This window comes from Ciconia boyciana, chromosome 2 (genome assembly GCF_034638445.1).
Source record: "Ciconia boyciana chromosome 2, ASM3463844v1, whole genome shotgun sequence".
Lineage (NCBI taxonomy): Eukaryota > Metazoa > Chordata > Aves > Ciconiiformes > Ciconiidae > Ciconia > Ciconia boyciana.
The window spans coordinates 144,821,762-144,849,399 of record NC_132935.1 but is presented as its reverse complement, the minus strand read 5'-3'; the positions used below and the strand labels follow the sequence as shown (position 1 = coordinate 144,849,399).

General features: G+C 38.3%; 2 protein-coding genes across 19 annotated transcripts in view; one reads left to right on the top strand and one right to left on the bottom strand.

Moving 5' to 3' along the window:
* Positions 1–557: 557 nt before the first annotated feature.
* SLC25A40 (solute carrier family 25 member 40) lies at positions 558–24,089 on the bottom strand. 15 transcript variants are annotated; one of them, XM_072854333.1, is made up of 12 exons: positions 23,577–23,716; positions 22,562–22,608; positions 21,824–21,942; positions 19,687–19,746; positions 18,412–18,518; positions 16,294–16,361; positions 14,463–14,587; positions 13,023–13,196; positions 9,395–9,504; positions 8,992–9,073; positions 6,850–6,930; positions 558–1,096 (listed from the first exon to the last, which is right to left on the bottom strand). In XM_072854333.1, the coding sequence occupies exons 3-12, from the start codon at positions 21,915–21,917 to the stop codon at positions 981–983; spliced, it is 1,017 nt and encodes a 338-aa protein (XP_072710434.1). In that variant the 5' UTR covers positions 21,918–21,942; positions 22,562–22,608; positions 23,577–23,716; the 3' UTR covers positions 558–980. The 15 variants fall into 15 exon arrangements, with proteins under 15 accessions (XP_072710434.1, XP_072710437.1, XP_072710443.1 ...); XM_072854342.1 differs by having other exon boundaries at positions 1,080–1,096; positions 6,850–6,922; positions 23,577–23,709; XM_072854338.1 differs by lacking the exon at positions 558–1,096 and adding an exon at positions 2,144–3,144 and having other exon boundaries at positions 9,395–9,411.
* Positions 23,184–27,638, top strand: part of DBF4 (DBF4-CDC7 kinase regulatory subunit) — a 17,118-nt gene continuing 12,663 nt past the window's right edge. The window contains exons 1-3 of one of the 4 annotated variants that reach the window (XM_072854323.1): positions 23,184–23,330; positions 23,930–24,022; positions 26,479–26,657. In XM_072854323.1, the coding sequence (XP_072710424.1) occupies positions 23,977–24,022; positions 26,479–26,657 (225 nt within the window). In that variant the 5' untranslated portion in view covers positions 23,184–23,330; positions 23,930–23,976. Of the gene's footprint in view, positions 23,331–23,522; positions 23,733–23,929; positions 24,023–25,909; positions 25,979–26,478; positions 26,658–27,638 lie in introns of those variants that run through there. The other 3 variants (XM_072854324.1, XM_072854322.1, XM_072854325.1) reach the window with 3 other exon arrangements.

Below are 27,638 nucleotides of genomic sequence, written 5' to 3'. Positions count from 1 at the left end.
TGCCTTCAGATAGATACACGCCTGAGTCAAACTGGCATGGAACCACCTGTGTTCATGCCAGCAAGCTTGGCCTTCAAAGCCAGGTGGTCCCATACAAACTGTACGGGGAATGCTGCCCGGCAGGCAGCCTGGCCCTGGCTTGGAGCTTTGTGACAGTGACAGCTTGCACCGCCCAAAAACGTGTGAGGGAGCGTTCCTCCAGAACACCTGTACAGGCAGTTGTCTTCAGTGCCTGGGTGTGCTTTAATTTCTTAGAGCATTACCTTAAACCAAAAAGCCAGTGCAGCACCTATCAATGTATTCACCATGCTCTCTGCGTTTCTAATGAGCACGATTTCTACTTCCAGTTTGACCTAAAGCAGTTTTCATTTTAAATAAACCTGAGAAGAAGCCAAAGGCTATTTTATAATAAGCATTTACACAAAATATAGAGCTGCAAATAACAAACATGCACAGAATTAAATGTATTAAGTAAGAATAAATAAGTGTTTATTGAATTAATTCTGTATCAACCTCCTTACAGAGGAATAATCATATCATACAATTGGAAGCCCAAAACATTTTCTAAACATCATTTTAAATACCCAACAAAAATCTTTAGTCAGACTGAAAATTAACACAGTGGCAGTGATTATTCTTCATTGCTCTGTCCAGCCTCAATTTTTTTCCCTTTTAATCATCACTGAAGAACAGTCAGAGCACCTCCCCCCCTTCTCCTTTCTTTCCTTTTTTCTCTCTTGCTGCAAGAGAAGTCACAAAATCTTCAATGATAGTTTAAGCGTAGTGTATTTTCTTAGTCTTAAGAAAAAAAAGAAAGTGAATTTATCCTTTGTGAAACAGGTAAAAATAAAGTTGTATTTAGTTACCAAATGTAATGGCAGAAATTCACTGGGAATTCTAGAAAATGCCTTGACAGATTCAAATTTGGCACAATATATTTCACCATGTATTTTGACTTCATGCAAGCGGATGAAGGATAATTAAGGACGTTGGTTCATTTTTTCATTTAAATGAGAAAAGAAAGACTTTCCGTATTCATATGTGCTGATCATTATGGCACAAGCAGGAGCAACTTTAAACAGCCGTGGAATAATACCTGCCCAGAAGAGAAAGGAAAGTATTCACTATCATTTGTTTCCAGACTGAAGCGCTGTAGTACCATTTAGTGGTCACAGTATATCGCTACCATAGTGTATCAGTGTAGAACTGGGATTCTACCTGTCCACATTCCTCAAAATACTGAAATTACTGACTGTAGGTATTACCACTGTAATAACCTTATGCACCCACCTATGTCATCCTGTGTGGCCTGCCTGCCTCAAGTCCATTGTGTCTCTGCCCCTTCTGTCCCTCCACAGAGGTGGAGGACCTTGACCTGCAGGGCCACTCTGCTCCAGCGCAGAAGAGGTGGCCCTGGGGGCAGACTGTGTGTCTTCCCCTGTCAGTGCAAACTTGCTGCTCATGTGGGACAAGCAGAGGCTTGTGACCTCTCAGGTGGGACAACAAAAGGTTCAGGAAGCTCTGAATCCTGAAATGGATAAAGTTAGGGAGGAAAGGGCTCAAGTACCATGCTGGGCTGTACCCTCTGCCATAGGTACGTGTCTCGGCCCTTCAAGCCAACTGTTAAGTAAAAAGCGTGATTCCCCTGCTACTGTCTCCTAAGATCTACAGCACCTTTACTAAAATGGAAGGATCCTGGTCACATGTATAAACAAGAGAATTTAGGCGTTAAATGTCTCCCATTACAATCAACTGTGATCTTGTCAGTGGAGTTTAGAAAGTGATTCAGCTTACCTAGAGGTAGGAAAAGAGGGCTGAATCCACTTGCCTACACACAGCCATCTACTTCCACTTGAAATGCAAAGACGTCTGCGCGGAGCTAGTGCAGACGACACATGACCTATGGAAAACTTGTGTCCCTTTGGAACAGTAGCAGGAAGCCAGGCAGAATACCTCCAAGTCATCTCACCTACGTATGGGTGACTGAACTGAGATAGAGGCTGATCAAGAGAAGGTCTCTACACTCCGTTACTCACATGTCAAGACCTAAATGTAGGTATCCTAATCAATGAACTACATTCCACCCAAAATATCTAATAATATTGATATTTTGTAGTGTCATGCATTCTGCTGGCATCGGTGCTCTGAAACATGCAAATCCTGTTGCCCCAGCTCTGTCATCACTGTACAGCAAGTAAAGCAATTTAATCTCTTTCAGCAAACACAAACAAGTCTTGCAAGTCTTCAACCACCTGTGTAGCCATTCACACAGGGAACTCCAATGAACCAATGCAGTGCTGTCAACACTCGTAAGTATCTTGGGTTTGGAAGATCTCTTGCAGTTGTTCATTTAAGTATGAACTACTATAGGCTTTTATCTCAATAACATTTTAATCTCAGTATCTTGTCATTTCCTCCTTAGGCTGCCGGAGTCACACATGACAATACGTGTGCATTACAAAGGACTTCTGTGCATGGCAACAACAGAGTATTGCCCCAGCCATTCAATAGAACAGGACAACAGCAGCCTCACCCATCAGGTAGACGTGCTGAAGACAGACATGGGAATCTCTTCCCCTACAGCCTGGGAGAAGGGCATGGGGGGAGCTGAACAAGTACCAAGCAAGTAAGAAAGCTTAGGGAGATGAGCATCCTGAGGTGGACACAAAGGAAGTCGAGAGCACTTTGTGACTATGAGCATTTTATATACATTCAAGGTTGAATTTTCAATCTCTAGTTGCCTTACATAGAAAGGAGGATATTCAAAAGCAAAACACTTTAAAAACAGTTTAGTTACGAAGCGATACTGTTTTAGTCTGGTGATACCTGGGCTAGTAAATTATTAATAGAACTACCTGAATGTATGTATTCAACAAAGGCGAAGTTTCATCCCCAGGTAAAGACTTGCTTTTGTTTAATGAATGACAGTAGTTCTTCACAAAAGGATATGAACCAGTAATTAGAATTCTTGAGGATGTGTAATCAGCTTGAACATTCACACTGTGAATATCCATTTGCACTGTCATGTGAGGCTGGAAACTCTTATTCTCTCAGTTCCTGTCACATGTGGTGGCAATCCCAGACTGCCTTTGTGCATACTCAGGTTCACAGAGTGGGAGATGCTTGCATCAGCCGAGTTTCCTCCTAATTCCCATTCAGCCACAATACAGGAAAGGGAGAGAAGGTAGACAGTGAGTGCACTTGTGGATGGCAGGTCTCAACTCCATTAAGTGATAATAACAGCACAGCATACATGTGCACTCCCAAAATATAACACAGTAACCTCCATATTAATATTTATTTGTCTATGAATTGTGGATTGAGCAGTGTGAAGCAAGACTTATAAGCATTCACCATGAAATGCATTCTTTGAATGGTGGAAGAATGTTTAGTTATCGGTAGGTTGGAGGACCTAGGAACCTCATACCAAGCCATCATCCAGGAAAAAATACTCTATTTCATTTGATATGGGCTGAAATGACTGCAGACATCTTGCTAAACACTCTGATGTTTATTAAGACAATCTTGATAATGGTGATGAACCACAGTGAAGCGCAAGTATTTTGGAAGGTAAGATATAAAATATGACTTTCTGTAAGGTACAAAAATAAACATCTAGAAGAGCTAAAGGAACATACCAGGTTCTTTCTCAAATGTCTCTGTAGTCACCATACTACTGGTCTTGAGCCCATGGATGAAAACTTTCAGCCTCTCCCATTCAAATTAGGCCCCAACACCCCAATTCCTCTACAAAATAACGAGGCATAGACAAATCTACTGTAAAAATGCCCTCCATTGAGAACATAAGCATTTCCACTGGAACTAGACTCGCAAAGAAAGAAGAAATAATGTATTGAGAGATTGAAGAGGGACAAATTATATGATGTAGAGTTCTTTGTATCTCAAGAACTCAAGATATCTGCTGTGATGTTTAGTAAGTTGTAGGAATCTACCCTAATATAAAAGAGAAAGAAATGAGAAGAGAAAGAGGGAATTGCAACCGTCAGAAGAATAATAGGCACCTCCCACTGGTGTCTTCAGGATTGCTGACAGAAAGTTCGTAGCTCCATGGAAGAGATGTTAGCAGCTGTGGTCTGATACTGTTACCGCTCTAGAGACAGAAGTTTGAGAATGGTCTGGTCTAAGGGTCTGCTTTGCTACAGAGCTGCAATATTGTATTTCTTGAGGGACAGCTGCCATCCACAACATCAAATGATCCAAAAATTGTACAAAAATCTTTAAGAAGTGAAGACTTGATAAATTTTTTATTTCAATAATGTTCTTACAGAAAGGCAAATGTTCTACTAAAACCTGAATTCCTCAGGCACGCTAAGCTTTACAGCCAAGAAGACCTTCCCATTAGGACAGCAATGCTTGTTCCAGCTCCAGCTTGCAGGTTGTCCTAAAAACTACTTGGGCCCACAGTAGTTCACCACAAAGTCCTCCTAGGGTGCAGAGACATTCAGTTTAGTTATTGGAGAAGTTCCTGTGCATATGGGGTAAAGAGATTCTGGTAGTTGCAGAGAAGAAATTAAGGTGGGGAGAGCAGCATATAGCTAAACTATCAAAATACTTTTGGTTTTAGTTACCAGATTGGCAACTGGAAACACAAGTTGCATTCTGTGGCTACTTAGGGCACAATAGATGAGAATGCAAGAACTCCAGTTTCTGGGAAACCCAATCTGTTCTTCCTGTTTTGCTTGACAGAGCATGCCAAGTAGAAACCTCTGACAGAAGTCTAGCAGGATCCATGATAGCTGCTGCCAAATATCTACAAATCTGTGAAAAAATTTCCATGTTGTTCGCCAAGAGAATATTCTGGGATCTGGCTAAATCCACCATGAATTACTGAAAGGACTGGTGATTATCTCAGAGGGGAGTCAATCCTTTTTGGTAACTACAGAAGTGGAACATTCCCTGAAAGATATTAAGAATTAAAAGAAATCTTCTGTTTCAGGATGAGGTAACAGTGAGGAACTTTTGCTCCAATGCTGGAACGTCATTTTTCCTGTCTCTTATGTCATACTTTCCAGCTCATGAAGTCCCTTTTCTGGCCAGGCCAGTTTGGTTATGCAGTGGAAAAGACACTCATAAGTCTCATGAGGTCTCAGGAGCCTCTATGATCGCTCCTTGATGCCAGAAGGTCCTCTTACAATTGAGCCATAATGATGAAAATAAGGAGGAATAATATTTCCTGCTGAACCTCTCAGGAAAATGGCCAGCTTCGTTGCTGGAGGCTTTGAGTTAGTACCAAGAATTAGGTCATATGATTAGGTAGGGGCCCACTGGTTTCAGAGAGTTGCCAGGATTTGAAAAAGATACCAGAAGGTATTCCTGGGGGTTTCTTTTCTGCTCTATAAATATGCAGGGTTTAAATGGCCAAGATATCTTATGATGGTCAGGGATACATCTGTGCTGGTCAGCAGTAGAAATAACTACTGCACATAGTTCAGGGCTAAAAAGTGGTCTTTGCCAAAGCTATCAAAAAGACTAAAAGACAGTCTTTAAGACAGTCTGTGCAAGAAGAAAAATAAAATACATCAAGGAATTACACAGCTAAATGGGGTCTTAACAGTGACACTCTGTCTTACTGAATGGCTCAGAGGAACTGAAACAGCACCAGCTACATACTAAACTATGTACTTATGTGCTGAACACTGGACACAGCAGGGCAGCAATGGCCCCTTGATAGGTTCAGTGAGGGTAAGAAAGTCATGCAAGATGTGTACACTTGTGTGAGTACACATGAGATAATGTACATGTAAAATTTAAAAACTCTTTGATTCATTCAGAACTCATAAAATTGTCAAGATCGTGTTTCTCCATCTGTTTAAACATAACAATTAACCAAGATTTTAAATAATGTTTCTAGTTTGATAGAAAATTTAAAGGAAAAAAATCTTGGGGAATAGATGTTGCATGACCTTGAATGTCCCAAATATTATACAGTATTTGACATAATTACTCCCATCTAGCAAACAAACAAATACTAATATAATTGCCATATCTTCCAGTCCTCTGTAAAAAACTGCATAGAAGTCCAACTTAAAATGACTGCATCATTGGGTAGATGGGATCTATCCTGGGCCTAGTATTCCACAGGCCAATAACTATTTTATTATGTGAATTCTACTTCAAAATATCTATCCCATACTCAGACTTCTTGGTTTCTCAATAATGCATCTTCTTCGAAGACTAAGAAGGGAGACAGAAAAATACCACTGAAGCTTAAGCTCTGTTTCTGAGACAGAAAGAACCAAAAAAGTTGAGTACAGAAACCAGTATGAGATGAAGAACAAAAATTAGGATGGCTATTCCTAAATATAGGTGCTGCAACAGGACTGACAGTTTGGAAATTTTTAGCACTGGGCTAAAAACTGCATCTAAGAAACTTTCTCACTCTAGAAACACCTCCATACTGTAGCCTCCAAACCTACGATCCATGAAATTTCCTTTGTACCAATTCTTTCTGAAAAACCCAAGCATTACAGTTTAAGAAATCAACAAATTATTTAAATTTGAAAAAAACTATTTCCTGAACTGAACTTTTTCCCACCGTTTTTAATTGCCAATACAGCTGTTTTTGTCAAGCCCAATCCCTCTATTTTTTAAATAAATCGTGTCCATCTTGGACAGCTGTAGCTTAGTAACTTGTGAAGAGATTACCAAAATTCTCTCTGTATGTATGCATGTCTGTTGCTTTATATATAAACTATTCCATAACTGAGAGTGTTCACAGAATGGAAATATTATGTAATTTATGCATGTTAACATCTATAATCACTTGTTACTGATTAAAAAACTTTCTCTCTAGTCTGAGTTTTTTTAGAAAGATGTCAAAAGATTTACCAGCAAATAATCCAGTAATCCCATTTTTAGCAACAATTTTCCTCATTACTGCCCAGGTTGACGTACAGTCCCTCTGTGGAACTCAATATAGTACAAGAAAACAGTGAATGAAGCAATATATACAATGTCACAGAAAAATATTTTTAGAAATCAGAGACAGTCACTTCAGATGTAATTATTAGGTTTAATTAATTTTATCCATACTATTTATACAGGATGTTAAATTCATACAGTATGCAAATTCATACGATACTCAAGTTAAACCAGCATGACATGGAAAAACCTGTAGTAATGCCTGGAGTAAGATATACGAACAGAGGCAATATTCCTTACTAGAGTAACTAATATAGTTGAAAAAAGTAATCTAGCTTTCAAATGAGCCAGTCCCTCTCCATGTCACTTTATACATGCAGGTAAAAGATCATCACAATTCAGGTTTTTAACCAAGAACTTGCCTTTATGGTAAACTGAATCTAAAGGTAAGTTTTGAGAATTGATATCATAAGAATGAATCATAATAATGAATATAATAATTAAGCTAGGACACTACACCTTACATCTAAGTTTACAAAAATCAAATCCCCCCTAAATTTATAAGTTAGTTCAAAAAAGTATAGGTCTATGCGAAGTGGATCGCAGTCCCTCATAGAGCTAAATAACATACCATAAGCAACCTAACTGTAGCAGCATCAAGAAGCAATCTGCATTGCAGACATATGCAACTGTTTTAAACAGATGAATTTTTTTGTGCTATTTCACTCTGCACATGCTGTTTTCATTGATCCATAATATGAAAGTGGCTAAGAATTTTTTTTCTAGATGAAAGTTAAAACAGTTTCATAGAACACATGCAGCAGGAACATGCCACAGCATCTGGAAGCAGCAAAATATTTTTGCAGCCACAGAGAGGCCATATGTAGATGCATAGTCAGTGTCCAACTCTAACAGCAACTGGATTTGGAAAGAATTAAACTAGTACAAATGATAGATAACCATAATGAAATTTTAAATATATAGTAATCTAGTTAATATCAGCCTAATAAATATATGGCAGCTTCCTGTGATTCAAAGTGGTGTTAGCAATGAATTCTTACATTCATCAGCACAAGGGAAGAACTGAAACACAGTAACTATTTATATTTAAAGCTTTTTTGATCTTTGTCTGTTCTGCAAGGAAACATAAATATGTGTTTTAAAGAATTATACCAGAAAAAAATAATTTACCTGAGAGAATGAAACCTCGTGCCAAAAAGTGAGCACTAAGTTTTCATAACATCTTTCTGAACTAGGGCCTTCAAATCAGTTTCTAAGCAGAAACTGTTTGGGTACTCAGCCTTTTTACTGGTCTGTAATCTTAAAGCCATGATCTAACATTTATTTAAGTTAATGAAAGTTCCTCACTGGTCCAGGTCCCAAGCAATGGAAAAAAAAGTTTTTAGATACAACGTGAATCTGTATAAAATACAGTGGTGCTCTACTGAACACAGAACAAAAAAGAAACTTCCTTCCTCTTTCATCCTTTAAAGCTGTTACGATATTCACTAATACGCCCTCAAAAATAATTTCTTTGAAATCACACAAAAAGAAGGCAAAAAATACACAGCCTGAGCACAGTGCTTTCTCCCTTTAGCCTAATATTTAACAAAAGAAGAATATCATTATGAAGGAGCAAGTGGTAGTGCATGTGCAAACATTTTATCATGCTATTTTTATCAGTTCAAAAGTCTTTTTCAATAGATCACTGTTCACCTGAATGTTTTATAAGACATCAAATTTTTGCCTATTTAAATATAACTTACTTAAATGTATACAAATTTGCAATTGGCCTGCCTAAATGTAATAGCTCTGGATTTTTTTGTTTATATTTTATACCATCTTATTAAGCTAAATGGTACTGAACTCACACCTTTTCCCTCCTCCATGCCATTAATGAAATACTGTGTTTATTCTAGGAGATAAAAAATATCCTACGAGATGTTACAATCTGGAGAAGAAAAAAGGCCTTAGTGATAGAATTTTTAGATAAACTTTAGAAGAAGAGACAAATATTTAAAATTCCTACCAAAAGTCTATGTACTCAAACACTAGGTTTTCTTTTTCCAAATATTATGGGTATTTTTTTTCTCCTTACCAGCAACTTACTTTTTAAGGTCTCACTCTCCCAAAGTTCAGTCTGCCTATGTGTTTTCACTACATCAAATGGCAGAGTTATGACAGCTGCAATCTATCAGGAAAAGAAAACAGTTTTAATGTTAGAGCACAAACAATTAAAACTTAATTAAATGTTTTAAATTAAATGCACACAGTTTAAAACTAGATTTGATATTCTAAGCACCTGATATTATTAAAAGTCTTGTATTTCAGAAGACTATAATTTATTCAGATATACCTAATCAGCTTGAGTGCCAGGCCATGTGTATTTAAAGTAGATGCACCCCAAAACATACATCATTTCTGAGAGAATCATATAAACTCATACCTCTTTTAAATAGTTTATTAGTGATAATAATAACGAGTAGTACCAGAAACAAAAATATATACTTACAGAGCCAGATGCTGCTCCTGAAGTAAAAGCAATAAAAAATGTTGGTTCATGTGCACCAAATTCCTTGCACATTGTCTTCTTGAAACGTTCATAATTATACCAATACATTGCTATGGTTACAAAAAAATAAACTTGCATTATAACACATTGGTATGTCAAATACAGAATTTCTTTTACCAAATACAGGTGTAAGAATTCCACTGTGGCAACAGGAGCAAAAAGAAACAAGAGCTGAAAGCAAAATAAAAGTTTTCTCTGTGATGATCCACGGACAGACTGCCTTGTTCCCCTTATCTCCACATTCCAAATTTCTTCATATGATACAAATTAGCCTAATAATTTTGTCATTCCCATAAAGTAACCCCGAGCTTAATACAATCTAACCCAAGTACTACAAAACTCACATAACTGATTTTTTAAAATTCGATTTAACACAAATCAAAATGTAGGCTTTAATTATTTGCTATGTTTTCAGGCATATTTCACACATTTCATAGATCCCACCAATTCTACAAAAATGTGTTTCATACAAAATGAAAGGTTGCTCAGGACTGCCCCATGCTCTTCTGGGGGACAGAGTGTAAAACTGAATTCTGAGAGAACCAAGAAATACAATTTTGCTCTCTGGAATTACTTAGAGGGGGAATGCCTCTGGGAGGACTGTCAAGGGCAAGTCTGACAAACAACTTTTAGGAATAATATCTGTTTCTGGTTTTGTCTGCTGAACTAAACTGCACTCTTTCTGCACTCTAACTAAAACTCTAAACTATATGTTACTGGGCTGAATTATAGAGTGATTTCTTCTGGCACTTGGTCAAATAAATACTGCAAATGATGGCTACATATCCTGAAAGGTAACTGTGCCTCATTCAGCACTGGGTTCTGGAGGTTGTGCCAGCAGAGAAGTATCAAAGTATTTTCTTGCCATGAAGACTGCCAGCACATATGCCTGGCCTCCAGCATTTTGCAAAAGTAAATGTAGGCAGTATCTTAGAAGGTATTCTTAGGGTTTGAGGAAAACCTACTACTGAAATGTACGAAACCCTAATTTAATATAAATTATCTAAATCCAAAACTTTGCTTAAGCACCTGCAGGACTCCTTTCCCTGTATACCTTTTACATTTATGTTCTCTGCAATACTGCTTAAAGAATTACTCAAGTATTACTGCTAACCCAGTTCTCATGCTTATAAACATTCACAGCTTAAGTTCTATTCGGTCTAGCTAGCCTCCCAAGGAACATGCTTGAAGCATATCATTCACACTTGGGCTAGTAACACAGTGGGGTTCTAATCACCCTATGGTGCCTGAGTCATGCTGTGCTGCTTGACTGTTTCTGCAGGGGAGCTGCTTTCTCAATACAAATTGTTACAGTGACTTTAATTCCTCTTGAAAGAGCTAACTGGAGCTAACTGTAGCAAAGACACAGACTGTGCTGGAATACCAGAAACCATGATGCTGTTGGGGCATCATTCAAACAGAAGAGCTAAGATTAAAGGTATTAAGGGAGCATATCTTAACTGCCTAGAGAGTATTTGTAAGGAAAAAATAATCAGAAAACACATTTTGAAATGGCATTAAGCAGCACTAAACACCCTTAGCTTGATATCATCAGAGTTTCGTGGCATTTAATTTTGTGGTTTTTAAAAATACATTTTCCTTCATTCATGCATCTAATTGCCTGCTCACTTCTGGCTCTTTAACAAGAATCCTTAACCTATAAGGCAGTAGCTGCATGGTAACCTGTGTCTCTGCCTATCCAGCACCCCATGATGCCTATGAAGCACTGGGCACAGAGAAGTGCCCAACAGCTGTGAAATGAATGCCAGAGCAGTGTGGAGACTGACTTAAAATCAACAAAGATGTTTTGGACTGGTGGAGGAACAGCAGGCATGGCCGCAAGAATCTGAAAAGGGCTGAGAAGAACACACACACATCACCTTAGTGCCCTCTTCCTTGTGCACTCCCTCACAGTCCTCTGATCTTCCCATTCTGTTAAAAGCAGCAGAGGAGAGGAAGATCACTAGCTCCTGCCACATTGATACAGACAAAAATCAGTAAGAGAACAAGAGTTTCTACTTGAACTCGAACAACAGGAATTAGATGAAGAATTTTAGAGTTCCCTTACAAAGCTTAGCAGAACAGCCTAAGAGAAAGATGCATTCGGCAGAGAGAAAAATGAATAAATTTTAAAAAATATATTGAACAGGAAGCACTTTGGGCAAAAGGTTCAGATGAATTCTGATAGTTTTCTTTAGCCTTAGAGAAAGCATGTTGCCATAGGTTCAGAAGCCTTCCCTATCACAGACAGCTAAATTAAGCCCCATCAAGGAACAAGATCCTTAAGAAGGAAATACAGTCCAACCACGTTCTTCAAACACCTACTAGTAGCAAAGTGACAGAAAACAGAGTATTATTCATTCTGAAAAGAAAACAGCTGAAATAACTTAGTTCTGTTAACTCACTTAACTGCTAAATGCAATTTTTAACTAAATATCTTAATCACCTCCACTTACAATGCATTGGTTTGGTTCACAGCCAATTTAAAATTTACTCCAGGTGCACATCTAAATGCGCTCAAATCCCATAAGAGTCACTAGACTGTTTGGAACCACAAATTAAATTAGATGTCAGATTATCTTACGAATGAAGTAGGAGCACAAAGACAGCAGGTCAAATATTTCAAGGATTCTCTGCCTCCAAAAATAGGTTTGAAGCATTTTTCTGGGCCCATGCAAGGTGTTCAAAGGTGTTATTCCTGGCACTATCCAAAGGACAGAAACTGCTTCAAGGACAATTGATGCCTCGTGGTCCACAAGTGCTAAAGGACAGTTTTTCCACTTGTTAATGCCAAGGTGAGTTGTCACAACAGCCTCAAAGATACGGGGGCTCTCACCACTCACATTAACAAGTGAGAAAACTGTCCTTTAGCAGTCTCATCCAATTACCTCTGTAGCTCACAACATAGCAGAGGCGTGACAAAAAGGGAGAAAGCATGATCTCCTCTGTCCTTGCTGTCTTAAAGAATAGTCCTAGGACTAGCTATGCTCTGTATCAGACTTTTCTTCTTCTAGACTTTCAGCTTTGGAGCTTTGCTAACAAGTGGTGCTCTAGCTTCATGGTTTTTGGAGCAGTTATACAAACTCATTCATCTTGCTAACAAAAATTCCTGAAGACACTACTGTGTCACTCTCTCTTTGTACATGTTTTCAAAATTAAGCATCAGAACACTTAGATACAGCATGTTTGTCTACAAGGAAATAGCCACTATACCTCTCACAGAGAAAATTTCCTACTGAAAGTCTTCAAAAACAGTCATTGCATAATCTAAAGATGAGAAGAAACAGTCTAAATATAGAGAAAGGGAGAAAATAAGAGAAATAATAAAAAATAAGAAAATAAGAGAAAATAACAATGAAGCCTAGCTGGTATCCACAAACAAAATCGGGGGAAAAAAATCAGGTCCTCAAAGAATTTATAAATAAACACACTCAAAAGAGAACAAATAAATCTTACTCATTCTTAAAGCTAACCATTAAAATCACCTAAAAACACAGACAAGGTCTAACAGTTATGCATAAACAGATCTTCTGACATAACACAAACTTGCACATAAAATAAACCCTACCCGAGAAAGGTACATCTCTCAGAACAGTAGAACTCCAGCCCCTCCACAGGGAAAACCATCCGTCTGTAGCCACTTTACTGCTGACGCATGTGTACAGTTGCTTGTAGGACAACTTGCGATACTGCATTCTAGTTCTGATCAGCTCCAGGGGGCTCACTACAGTAACTGAACCAACTGCAAATGAGAAAAATGTGGGGTTTTTAAAAGATCAACATTTACTAGTAACATTTCCTGACCATTAAAGTCAGGTCCCACCTTGCTTTATTTGATTCCTTTCAACTCTCCCATTTTCCTTGAAATAGTTCCCCAAATAAGTTTCCTTTCCAGATAAGAATACCATATCTATTCACAGTACCTAAACTTTCTGGACATGCAAGCTACCTACCTTTTTCAGTACTGGCATGTTGTAATCCATGTAACATGTTAAGAATCCTCATTTTCAGATTTATTACATAAATAGGCTGAAAATTTCAAGTACTTATAAAAATTACTTTTCAATAATTACCATTTTTAAGTGTAACTTGAAGAAAGTGAGCTTGGCTTTTTTTTTTTTTTTGTTAAGGATAAAAGTGATAGTTAGAGATCAAGCTTTTATTGATTTCTAAGCATCTTTGCCATTCTTATTTTCAACTATCAAGAATTTAGCAGGCATTCTGTATCTGATAAAGTAACTCTCTTGCATCTTGTGGAAAGATCAGTGAGTCACCACTCATTAACAAGCTCCCATCACACATGTAACAGACTTTAATGATTTTACTAGACCCAAGAACTTTTCTCCTGTTGCTGGGATAAGGTTTCTTTGGCATGTGAATTTACAATCTGGAGCAGCCTAATAAGAACAATTTGCCACATCACCACAGAATAACAATTCTTTTTCCACTAGTCTTCCAGTCCCCCTCATAGATGTCACAAGTAGAATATGGAACTATATCCTCGGAGTCTTCTAAGAAAGCCCAAAAATTTATGACCTCAGCTACTTCTACAAAAATAGATGAGGAAAAGTAAGAAAATATAAAAACAAATTCAGTCCCTTTATATCATACAGCAGTAAAACCAGTACAAGTCCAATTTTCATTTTCCTTGTAATTACCTGTGTAGCTTCCATTATAGAAAATAATGCTGTTTATTATTAGATTCACGACAGAACAGACTTAAACTGTTCTTAGTAGAAGTCTAGAACTATAAAATTTTGAACAAATTACAAATGTAGTGAAAGTGTAACAGCAAAAATAAATCACATTATTCCAGGTTAGAGGGTTATGTTGCCCAAGAAATACTGGGTAATTACAGTATTCCTTTCTATGCCCAGCTCCACGTAATAGTATCCCTCATTTAAAGCCACAGCAAATTTACTTACAAAACAAAACAACAAAACAAAGCCAAGAAAACAGCATATAGGTATTTTATTTCAGTTTTCTCTTTAAACAGATGACAACTTACATCTGCTTAAGGAACCTGCAAGAACTGGAATGTGTTCATCATCCTTTCCTAGTCTAGATTTCAGAGCTTCACTCAGTTGGTCATAGCAGGTAAAATAGATTACTGTGGTAGGAAGTGCCATTATTCTAAAATATAAAGGAGGGAATCTAAATTAATACAAGGAAAGCAGGAGCATAAAGTCAACCATCTTGTATGGATATTTTGCTTAAATAAGGAAAAGTTAAATCTCCAGCTGTGTGTTATGGATTAAGAAAAAGCATTAATCCCATGGCTTTGATTCACTCCCTCTAGTTCAGAGTTTCAAATTCACAGATTTCACAGTTTTCCAGTTTTTCATTTCATTAGGAAAAACTGTAAGCAAAATGATGGTGGATTGTCTCAGGCACAATTTATTTCATAGCAGCTTCAAAACTGTTTTGATAAAGGAATGGAACTGAAAGATCTGAATATGAAGCAAGCAAACAAAACATTATGGAAGTAGCTACTAACCTTAAATTTTTATTCATTTAACAATTGGAGAGTATTTTCTCTATCTTAATCAACAGTTATGATTCTCATTACTTGAAAGAAAATGTGGAGTGAGTAAATATAAGCTTTTTCCATTCCAGTGTAGTACAGACTGTAGCAAAACCAGCTAGATCTATAATCATTCAGTGTAGCGGTAAAGCACCATATCATACGATAAAATGGTAATTATATTTCTGTGTTATGTCTCTGCCAGTATAGCACATACCACCATTACCAAAAAACAGTGAAGACTGTCGTGCTTGGAAAACCAACAAGCCATAGTTTAGATCTTCTTTTAAAAACTGCGTACCTCTCTCCAATCAAGAAGCTGGTTCTTCTCTGCTGGAGTACAGAACATATGTTGGAGAAAAAACTGTTCTGGCTGAAATACAGAACTTTTAGTTCAGTTAGGTCCTAAAGGTTTATATATTGAAATTGCCACATGCTGCAGGATAAATAAAAAGGCCTGAGCTCCACCATGCTTTGCTTTTTTTTGCCCATATACTGAGCACTGTGTGCAAATCAAAAGTGTACCAGTGCTTTCCCACTGGGCAACACTTCATGTCTTAAAAGATACAACTTTAATATACATGTTAGATTTGACCACTTTCTTGAATTGTTTATGGAGGACATAACTATAAATGTCTTAATTACTATCTGTACCAGGTTAATATGAAGAAAAAGATAAAACACTTTGGTGCTGTTTAGCCTAAAGAGAAGACCAGGAGGAGATCTGATAACAGTGTTTAAATATGTAAATTGCTCTTGTAGAGAGAAAATGAATTATCTGTTTTCCATGACAAAGTTGGATAAAATAAAAACCAATAAAGTTCTTTGGAATCAAGAAGATTCTAGTTAGATGTTTAAAAAAAATTTAAGTAAGGGTAATGAGGTGCAACACTAGAATGTGGAAACAGCTGTGTTGCTTATTGCAAGTCATTAGTAACAAGCTAGGGTAGCAAATACCTGTCAAAGACTAGCATTCTCTAAGAAGCACGTTCAACCCTATGATTCAATGATGCTATCAAGGGGGTGGTTACAGTAAGGATACCACCTCTGAAAGGAAGAATGAAAAGTCTGATGTTCCTGCTTAACTAGTGAGAATATATCAAACAAGTTGCAAGGAGAAATCTCAAGATCTGGCAAAAATTACACCGTCTCTAGATGTTTCTGATCGAACTGATTACATAATTACCTGTAACTTCAGAATTTACCAAATTTTTAAAATAACTTAGAAATAAACATACTAATTTGTCTAAATAATGAAGTAATTTTTTTAACGATAATTCATAACATGTTACCAAAAAAAGACTGTTCAACTTACAGGGTTGGGGGAAGTCCACTCCACAGTGATTTAATTCCTTCTATTTGAATAATTTTCACAAATGCATCCTAAAAATACAACCAGGCAAAGAGCAATAATTAGCTACAAAATTTTGTACTAGGTAATATATTTTAGCTGGCAGAACACAAAATTAATGTGTTAAAAAGTATGTTTCTAAAATGCCAATCATTGTAAGATCCCAATTTTGTAATTGCTTACGCTAGTTATCATATTTAATTACACAAATAGTTCCACTGAGCTGAAGAGAAATATTTGTGTGATTGAAATTAAGAATTTCCTTCCATCTTTAAAAAAACAAAGTAGTAAGTTTTTATCAGTAACTGACAGCCCTGTGAATAAGTTACTTTCAGAACTAATACAGCACAGCAGCAACTTGTGGAAACTTCCCCAAAATAATCCACTAAAATATTTTTAAATACATAACAAAAGTTCTAGGCATGAAATAGCAATTAATTTGCAATGATTTTTCAATACTTGCTTTCTCTGACAACAATGTGACAACATATGTGCAATGTACATACACTATACTACATACTTGGAAGCTTACAATTAATATCACAGCTGTCGCATATGTTTCCCTGACCACTGACAGCAGAGGAACACTAAACCTTGAAGGTCATTCAACTGAAATCATCATCAAAAAGACAAACTACCTAATATGAGGATACCTAATTTTCTTAAATATTTGGGAGAAGAGGTTGAGATTTGATGGACTAGAATATGCTTAAGACCAGACATTATCACACGGCCTCAAAAGATACAGAGCCTGACAGACCACAAAAAGGACTCACAGGAAGAAAAAGGCAAATGGATTTAGAGTAGACAGCCTTGATGGACAGATCCACTGAGGTAAAAAGTTGCACAGGGAAAACAAAGACATGATTTATTAAAACAAGCCTGACTTGAAAAAATGGAGCTTTGAGAGGGAGTCAAGAAACCCTAAAAGGTCCTAACAGAATTTGACAAAAAAGACACTTAAGAGGAAAAAAAAAGACAGAAAATGGCACACTAGTATTTTATGTTTTCTCCAAGTATATTCTGTACTAGTTAGTTTATATGTTTATAAATCCAGCTTCAGCAAATTTACAATCCAGGAAGGTACAGATAAAACACTGGAGAAAGGACGTAACTAAATCCAGTGACTGAGCAGCATATTTGCCCATACCTAATTATATGGGCAAACACAGCAAAACATTTGTACAGTCCTATCACTGGCAACCTATCATGTCCGCTACAATTTTCTTTACTGCACAATTGTGGAGCACTGTTTTTTCTTTAAAAAATGAAAGGAGATTCCATGATATGATAGTAATTCTTCTTCATGAATTACCTTGTCACAGCAAAAATGAGCATAAAATCACGTCTATTAGAAAACTAAGTGACTTTCTAAAAATTGTATGGTAAAGTTAATTGAAAAATTCAAATTTATGAAGTTATTATTTTTTTAAAAAAATCAACACTGTAAAACTGCTCAAGAAACCTTTTGCATGAGCATTTCATTCTTCTCAAAAGTTTAGTTCTGAAAAATCCTTGATCACATGTGTAATTTAATGGCAGAGTCAAACAAAATCTTGATCAATGAAGCAGCATCACAGTGTCCGACAGCAACTCCGCTTCAAATGTCTATGTAAAATACTAGTCCTACAAGTTTCAGTGGATCCAAAACTTCACACATGAACTTAACTTTAAAGCACTATCTGCACTGTTAGTTCAGCTCAGGAGCATACTGGGAGATCTGTGGACTGAACAGAGGTAAGCAGGAACAGAAAATCAGTACCTGCAATCAGCAACTATTGGTAATACAGCTCAAGTGGGGAAAATAAAACCAAAGAGCCAGTATCCTGTGAGGAAAGCTGTGGAGCTGTCCCCTTGCTTGTTTCTCTTAAAGGAAGGAATATGTATTTTCTTGTAGGAAGTAGAAGGTATCATTAATCAGCATATAAATTACACAGTGTAACCACATGAACACCCTCTCAAATGATAACAGATTCTACCAGAACTTAAAAAAACCCCAGTAAATTTAAAGTATGCCATTTAAAAATGTTTTCAATTTTTTAATTGAAAGTACAGTTTTATATAAATATAAAATGTTCTTACCAATGTCCCTTTGAAATGCCCAGTTTTTTTATACCAGGCTTTGCTGTCCCCATTCTCACAAACACATATATGATCCATAAGGCCATTCGAGTATACAAAACACTTTCCTAATAAAATGGTGTATAAGAATATAGTTAATACGTGTAAGATTGTTCTTAGCAGCAATTTCAAATTGGATATAATGGCAACATAGATTTATCTCTGGTTAGACAAACAGGAGCAAAATAATCTTGGAAAGTCAATGACAACAAAATAGGTAAAAGGAAAGAGGGAACAAACGGACTCCTCAGAGTGCCAGACTAAATGAAACTGCCCTCACAGGCCCCAGGACACATGCTTATGTTATACTACCATCTGCTGAAGGCTAAAAAACACAGGACTTTAATGTCACTATTGTATATAACTATGTGAACATCATTCAGACTTTTAAATCTTTTATTAAGTAGCCTTAGCATCCACGTTACAAGTGAGGTATTATATCTTAGATTATACTGTATTTATACTAGGTCATCCTCTCTACTTGTTTTTGATTTCTTCTACATCACGTACTTTGAACCTGTTTGATAAAATATTACTGCCGTTACAAAAACAAACTTTGAGCTTCACGTTTTCAGATTTCTGAAGGGTTTAGAATTTTCTAAAAAAACAGGATAGAAGGCACAAGTATTTTTCCTCATTTACAGCAAGTGTGACTGCAAATATTCATCTCCACATACAACATGGAACCTCCACACCAATCATCTCATTTCCTTTTAAATCTCATAGTAGGACTCATTGGCATATTTTTGAGTGCACGATGTCTTCATCTATTTAGAACCCAAGTGACAAATTACTTAGGTGAGACTTACTACTCTTTTTCAATAGCCTTTGGATTCTGGAGGAGATGAACTTTGATATAGCATCCTGATCACATAAGCCCTCTGACGAAATATTTAGTTATTTATTAATAGCTTTTTTTTTAAACTCAACTCAGGAATAGTTGTACCTTCTGCCACAATGAAAATACTAAGGAAGACAGAATAAAGCCTATTTAAAATGGTATGTATTTATGGGATTTTTTTCCATTAAAAAATGTGTCTATTCAATGGCACTTTCTTTGTTTAGCAATTTCAGTATATCTTGCTGTGTTGTTCCCCACCCCCACTATGCTGAAGAAACAAACAAAATTATTGCAAAACAAACGAAAACATTCTGTAGCTCAGCATTATGATAACTATCAGCTAAAAAGGCAACAAAAGCAAACTGTGTCCTCCATTGCACTACACATTTATTTACCTTTGGGGAATGGATTGCTTTGGGCTTGCAGTCGAGTTTTGATAACATCAAGAGGAGTTACTAAAATGAAAAAAAGAAATAATTTAGAAACACCCTGCATGCCCTGAAAATGTAGAAGTGTACAGATGCCTTAACATGAACTTCTGCAACTTTTTTTTTTTCCCCAGAGGGGAAAAGAGAGACCTGTTTTACAGTGTAATCAGACAGTGAAAAAAAGGAGAACTACAAATCCTGTATGGTTTCCAAGTGAGCATATGTATATTTTCTAATTTACTAGCAGTTGCACAGACAACAAATATTAGAGATACACAAAGCTCATCCAAAAACTATTGTGTCACCTTGTCTGAAAGTGCTAAAACCTGTGCTATTATGCTCTGCTGCTAACCCTTTACAAGTGGCATACCACAAGGCATATGAGATCAGATTTTGGCCTCAAGCATGTGAAATATTACAACATTTCTCATGTGTTTATTCTTTTTCAATAAACTGACCATAATAGTGACATTCAAAAGAAAAACGTTAAAACTCATGATGTACTTTCCTTCTTTGCTATGTGTAGACAAGATCTAAAACTTTAGAGTTGTTGAAAAGTAAATGAAGGTTTAGTGAACATTTAATTGCTTCCCCTCCAGCCCCTACAATTATTACAGGCCTAGACATGCTGAACACTACAGTGGCTAGTCAGCTGGACCAGCCTCTACTGATTATATTGAGTGAGGGCTCAATTCAGTTGCCTACATACAAGCAGCTAACACCATCTGAGTCTTTAAGGTATCCAAAATACCTATACAGTTGACAGAAATAACACAGGACCCACAACTTTACTTACTAAGCAGCAGCTAGAGGCTAAGTCAATACTCTAGCAGGCATCTCACTGAACACATTCCTTGCACAGGCAACTGAGTCACACCTTTGCTCTCTATTGATGCCTCTCAGTTGACTAACAGGAGGTTGAATACTTGGCTCACATTTCCATATCTAAATGTAGGGATCTAAATGTGACTCCCGTAGCTCAATTTAGTTGCTTAAAATTTGGCATCTAGTAGCATTTTAGCCACTCACACATATTCTGCCTCGTCTTCCAGCTGACACTTCAGAAAGGAGCTGGTCTCCTATACCTCTTGAGGTCTCGAATACCAACACCTTACGCTGTACTAGACTCTTATGTACACACAGCTGGAATCCATCTTGGGAATTCCACAGGTCTGATGTAGCTTTGCTTGCTACTTTACCTAACATCACAGGACACATGGTATAAAGACAGACTAAAAAGACTATGAATTTGACAGATTCCTGGTAAGATCCTATTTTGTAAAAAAATGGAAATCCTGTGGGGGAAAAATTGTGCTTAGAAAATTGCACATTTCCCTGCAGCATAATCCATGTTAAAAGTCAGAACCAAAGGCTAGCTTAAGCCAAAAAGTAACTGAAATACAAAGTAAAAGCTAATAAGCTTGGAGAGCTGCAAGGGATATGAAGTGCTGAATCTAACCAACCAATGCCTCCTTAGGTATGCATGGGGAAGGAGCTCCTGAGCGAGATGACTGAATATGAAGCAGAAGATGAATTCCACAGACTATCCAGAAGTTTAAAAGGCTAACAAAAAGATATCCTTAAAAGCAATGTTTAGGGGCAAAAAACCCCACAATAAAAGGCTTTGACAGTGTAAGACACCACAGCAGAATAAATTAATGTTACTACTGAAGTGGTAACATGAAGCGGACATCTCACAGGGGCCAGCCTTGAAAGATTTGTGTCTTGTACTGTAAAGTAGACTTTTATTTAAAATCTATTTTTAAGCAGAAGGAAGTATGGAAATTATTTTTTATTATTAATTTTGTTTCTTGCAGAAATAAAGCAATTAATTACTACAGCAAGAGGAAAAAAGACATAGAAATTAAAAGTTAATAAAATTATTCTTATTTTCAGAAGTAGTTAAAGATTATCAGGGACGGGAAAGAATTCAATTAACCACATTTGTTAAAATACAAAAAATTATGAGAAAGCTATCCAAAAACATCCTTGTTGAATGTATGAGTGGAAATTTATAAACCATATATAGGCAGACATCATGCTGAGTCAACTGAAATCACTTTGCAAAGATTCTCTCTGTGGCAAGCATGATAGTTTGCCTTACCAAATAATGATGTAATTATAGCTCCACAACAAGAGGCTATTGCTTGCTGAATAACAGTTGTTTTATCGAAGTTGCTATCACCCATTTCAGCCATGGCTTTATCCCTGGAGAAGAAAAACCTGTTAAGGAACAGAAAAACATATTGCAAGACTATGTTCAAAACTTGCAGAAAATCAAAGGAAAAAATATTTTAAATTTTCATTAGTACATTATGTATAAGCAGCAATAATGTAAATATTAGTTTGCTACTTGTAAAAAAGCATCTCCATAATTTTTTGAAATTAGAGTATTTGCGCCATATTTTGTAAATAATCTAAGTTTTCTAAATGACAATAAATCTTTTAAATCCTTCTGACATGAATTACAATGTTTATATTTTTGTAAACCACATTAAATATTTAATATATATATTACCTCTTACTGCAACAAAGGGTTTAGGAGCATGTAAATAACCTGTACAAAGATAAATTCCCAGCCTGTGGCCCATAAACTGTAGCACAGCAGAATAATTCATCTAGCCCTCCTCTTGCTTCTGCAATCCCTGTGAGAAAATCCAGAGGTCTCCTGGTTGATCCAACAGTCATAGCCTACTAGTGATGACTATATCCCCTGGCAAGCTCCCCATGCAATAAACAGTGACTAACTAGCTTTAATGTTACTATTAAACATTAATTCCTTGAAGAAATCCTGCTGTATGGCTGCATAGGCAAGGTTACAATACCTTAGGAATGTACTCACAGTATCTAAAAATAAGGAGCTTATATATTCTCAGTATCTGCAACTAGCTAGGACAGGAGAAAATAATAAATTAATAAAAACATTTCAGGACATAAAATCCCCAAATAAAGGCATATTTCAAAATGCATGTTGTGCACACATGCAGTTGTGACTTTATTAGTTTACATTGATCTCAGCTTTTTATTTGATCTATAGCCACATTATGTTTTGCTATTTCTACTAAGTTTCAAATAAAAGATAAGAAAGATTAAGCTGCATAAACCAAGATTAGCCTCTCAGATGCTAACAACTACTACTTTGGGGGTGGTGGTGTCTTTTTAAATATATTTTTAACTGATTTTATAACAAAACTACTTTCCAGAATAGCATATATAATGCGTTTATAAGCAACAACCGGGTTGTGACCTCCGAAGGCAAAGCCTTCCGCAATGAAAATGTGGAGCATCCTCAGCCAGGCCCCCCAGCCGCCTGTCACAGCCCCCAAGTCCCAGCACAGCCGCAGATTGTCAAGCCGTGCCCTGAACTGGGCCAGCGACCTGACCCGCCCTTGAGCTAGGGAATGCCCCGGGAGGGGAGGGGAGGGGGAGCCTCGGGGGCGGGAGGAGCTGAACCCGGTTAAGTCCTCGGCCTGCCGGCACCGCCGGAAGGTCGCTGAACCGAGCGGTTGCTCCTCGGAAGGCTCCCCCCACCTTGCCGGGGCCGGGCGGAGAAACACTTCCCCGGGCTTTCTGCTGAGGAGGGCGCCCACCGGCCCGCCCCGGCCCCCGAGGTGCGGTGAGGAAGGGAGGCAGGGGGGAGGGGGGAGAGAGTGCCGCCTCCCGCAGTAACGGCCGCTGACCTCCCGCCCCCGCGGAGCCCCCCTACGCCGAGGGACTCCTTTCGTTTCCGCCCCCCCCTTCGCGGGAAGGACCTCGCCGCGGCCCCGCACCCCGACTCGCAGCACCTCCCCGCCGTGCTCCTCCCTCCACCCCCGGCGGTCGGCTCCCGCCCTTCGTCCCGCCTGCCCGCGCCCTACCGCGTGCGCGCGGCCCGGGCCGACCGTTGGTGAAGCGCGGCCCGCGGCGGGGCACCGGGCGCCCCTGGGACAGCGGCGCCGCTCTCCCGGGAGGAGGAGCGAGGCCCAGCGCAGCGGGCTGGGGCTGGCGGAGGCGGGAAAGCCTGGTGAGGCGAGGCACGGCACAGCACCACCCGCAGACCCGCGCCGGCCCCAACGCTGCGGCGGAGCGGGCCGGGAGCCCGGGGTGGGGGGGTTGGAGGCGGGTGGCCGGGCTTCAGCCGGAGCGGAGGCGAGGGCTTGGAGCTGCCGGGGAAGGGGGCCTGGCGCTGCTGCTTACCGGGGAGCTTAGCGGCTCTGCTGAACCCCTGCAGGTCTGTCGGCGGGCGGAGAGGAGAGGAGGATGTGACTCCGCGGGAAGATGAAACCGAGCGCTGCGGAGGCCGCCGACAAAGAAGCGCGTCCCCGTAAGCGGCGGGTCGCTGGGGGTTGCCCGGGGGGGGAGCTGCTGCGCCCCGGCTCGGAGCTCGGGGTAGGGGGGGGATGGGGTCCGAGCCTTTCCCACCATCAGCAGGGTCGCTTTCAGCCGCGGCCTAGTGCCGGTGCTGCCTTGCTGGCTCTCGTTGTGAGCCCCCGCAGTCAGCCTGCTGCTGGGTTTTGGGCCTCTTGCCTTGCCTTCCTGACGGCTAGCGGGCGAGCACGCCTTGGGCTGGCTTTGTTAGAGGTGGACAGCTGAAATAACCTTTGCATGGTTTGGGGAATTAAACATAAAAGTGTGTAACTGAAAAGGTAGCTAGCTAACTTGTTCCATTTTACAAGAAGCTTGCAGTGCAAAGAAGCTAGTAGCTACGTTGAAATTCGCTAGGCCACTGCCGTGCAAACTGTTCCACCCAGGCAGATCTTTGCTGGTGTCAGGAGCATCCATGGAAGGCCTCCTCAGGGTATTAAAATGCAGGCGCTTTAAAAGAGAGACTCTTTACTGTTATTACAGTACTGCTAACTCACTCCAAACTTTTGATTATCCCTAAGAAGTTTAATATGTCTTTTCCAATATTAATTCCTGTATTTAGTGTGTTAATTTTTGAGCTGCCCTGGCCATCGCACATGTGTTCTGGATATAACACCATATTGATCCCTGGTCATCTATGGAATTTCACTTGCACACCTGCTTATCATCCATCTTTTCTGATCAGATTCTGAATCAGTTACACTATCCTAAGCCTCCCCATTTTCCTATTTCTCTAATTCTTTTAGTCTCCTAGATTCTACAAAGATGACTGCTGTTCCTGCTTTGCTTATGTGTGTTCATAACCATTACTTACAGAATCTTGCAGTATGAGTTCTGCTCCCTCGCCTAAGACGATTTCAGGGAGGGAGAGAATACATAACAGAGGGACTGTTTTGCATGTTGGCTTTTTGTCTCCAGAAGAGGCCTGCTCACTTCCTGCAGCAGCCCTCATTGTCTTTTTTGAGCTTCTCCAGAAGAGAAGCAACTAGGAGTAGGATGTCAGTCAGTGAGGAAGAAAAGACAATGTAAAACTGATCATGTGCAAGTCTTGGATGATTCTCTCTCTGTCATTGGTTGTAAATGGATTCCTGTGGAAGTATGTAAGAACAGAGAAGGTATAATTACTTTCACCTAATAATATTATTCTAGTTTCCAGCTATGTTTAGCTACAGGGACTTCATGAGTTGCATGTCACTTCTGTGCATTTAGGACACCTCAAAGTATTCCTCTTCCTTGTACTTGTACGGCCTTCCCTAGAAATCACATCCTACTACACAGGGTTGCCCTGTTGCATAGAGAATCAATTCCTGTTTTTCATTTTGTACCTGACTCCTAGATGTGTTTGGTGCCCCGTAGCTCTTCTACTGGAATAGGCTGTTTAGCCATTCTCTCTCTGTTCTTCTTGATTTTGTATATCTGTATTAGTTTTCCTCTAAATCATTTATTTTACAAACTGACAAAGTCTTAATCTACAAGATCATTCTTCATGCCTTTGATCATCCTTGTTACTCTTTTGCAGGCTGTATTTAAGATGTGGCTGAGTCCTGCATTTATGAAGTGGCATAATAAAATTAACCATTTTATTTTCTGTTTCTTAGCAATTTATAATTTTTTTTTGATTACTACTTAGTATTGAGCTGATGTTCTCATAGAACTCTACCACACTCCAAGATTTCCCTTGAGAAATGAGGCTTATTTCTTACCCATACTGAATTTTTTTACTTGCTTATTTTAATGTCTAGTCTAACAGTTAGGCCTGCGTGGATAGCTCTGTGTTGAGCATCAGGAAAGTTCATCAGCACAGTTTAATTGCTGTATGTGTTTTCTTAGTTTTAGAGTAAAATTCACTGGGACAGAAAGAGTGGTCATAACTGGAATGGTTCTGAACTTTAAGCTTAGCTTTCCCGCATGTCAGGTGGGTGCTCAAAATTCAGACAAATAGTAGGTTCTAGGTCTTTTATTTGTTGGTGTTTCAGTTACTTCTGACTGGTTTTTGTTCTAATGAGTCTGAGTCCTTTTTGTTTCAGATGAATAAGAGAGACAGACAGACTCTCTTCTAAAACGGTGTTCTTGTGATTCTCAGTGACAGTGCAAGTAGTGTATGTACTGTAGTACAGAGATAGCAAATACTTGCCGAACTAGGTGAGAAAATTGATGGCATTGTATAGCCACTGAAATCAAAAGTCCGTTTTAGGATATGATTTTAAGAAGAAACTTTTAAGGGTTATATGTGGTATTATTATTAATGTCTTGGTTTTGACATGTTTAACATACAGCTATTTTTTAAAAGTCCTATATTGCATGGAAGCTTGCCTTGTCCACTTCCATAATTTAGGAATTTTCCTTTTTGAAAAGAAAAAAAGAAACACAGTTCATTAAACAGGACTGGGTTTTAATTCCCTTTTCTTTTTGCAGCGGATGGAATGCAAGCAAAAACAGAAAAGATAAGATCATCTCTGAAGAATGTGAAAAAAGATACAGGAAAACCAGAGAAACTTAAATATAAGCCACTTACTGGGAAGGTGTTTTACCTTGATATTCCATCAAATGTGATCTCTGAAAAAATAGGAAAGGACCTCAAAGAGCTAGGAGGGGTAAGTTAATGAGCAGAGACCTTTATGAAACTAGAAGAAAATCTGCATGTGGAATGCCTTTTCCACATTCTTTGTGACTGCATTTTAATGTTATTTGTATTTTATATGTGACAGGATTTTATGGTTTTATGTTTGTCTTAATGTTTAATACAAACAATTAGCTTAACAAATTATTTTGTGGAGGGTTTTTTGCTAGAAACGGCTTTGCTAATTGTAACAAAAGTGTTTATTATAAAGGTTTGTTTTCAGTTGATTATTCATTTGCTTAAAATTTTATCCAAAGTTAATAAGTTTCATTGTTTGAGGTGACTTTTTTTCTGCTGCTTCTGACTATATTGACATGTTTACGTGTTACAACTAAAGTTGTTCAGCTGAACCTGAAAGAGATTAGAGGAAGTGTTTTGCATATGCTTACTGAAAGTCAGTAACTTCAGTAAGTACTTTCTGCATGGGATATGTTAATGCGTATTTTTAAATACTCTTATTTAAATCATAAATTTTATAAGCATCTTAATACTTTTTTTTTCCTAATTCTCTTTTCTCTATGGAAGAAACACTTTGATACAAGCCACGTACAGGATATCATAGTAACACACAAGCAATGCAGTTGCTTAGTCCACTTTAAAGTTGAATACTTTAGTGTAGAGGAATCTTGGCAGTTAAAGTATTAAACACCCTTTACCCACAGAAGCAAAAGGGATCTTCTTAAATTGCTAGCTATTCTGAATGTTGCTTTGGCAATACTTCTTTGACCTCAGAGGAGCATTGAGCAGTTTTATGAAACTGACGCTTGTAAATCAAGATGCTGTCTGAAATCATAGTAGAGGCAAGGAATAGCAATAACACGGTTTCAAGTTAAATGCATCTCTTTACATTTAGCATTAAATGAGTGCATGCTATCTTTTGCCTTTCTCTCTAAAACAGAATTTTTGGAATTCATATGTGAAAGGTAAGGTTGCAAATTGAAGACTGAAAAGGAAG

Excerpts from the sequence above, each read along its gene's own strand:
- SLC25A40 (XM_072854328.1), bottom strand. The coding sequence starts at position 21,917 with ATGGCTGAAATGGGTGATAGCAACTTCGATAAAACAACTGTTATTCAG. Across the intron at positions 14,588-16,293 it reads AGTGGACTTCCCCCAACCCT|AATAATGGCACTTCCTACCA; the intron begins GTAAGTTGAACA and ends TTTATATTTTAG. Across the intron at positions 6,931-8,991 it reads GGAGAGTGAGACCTTAAAAA|TTCCACAGAGGGACTGTACG; the intron begins GTAAGTTGCTGG and ends TACTATATTGAG.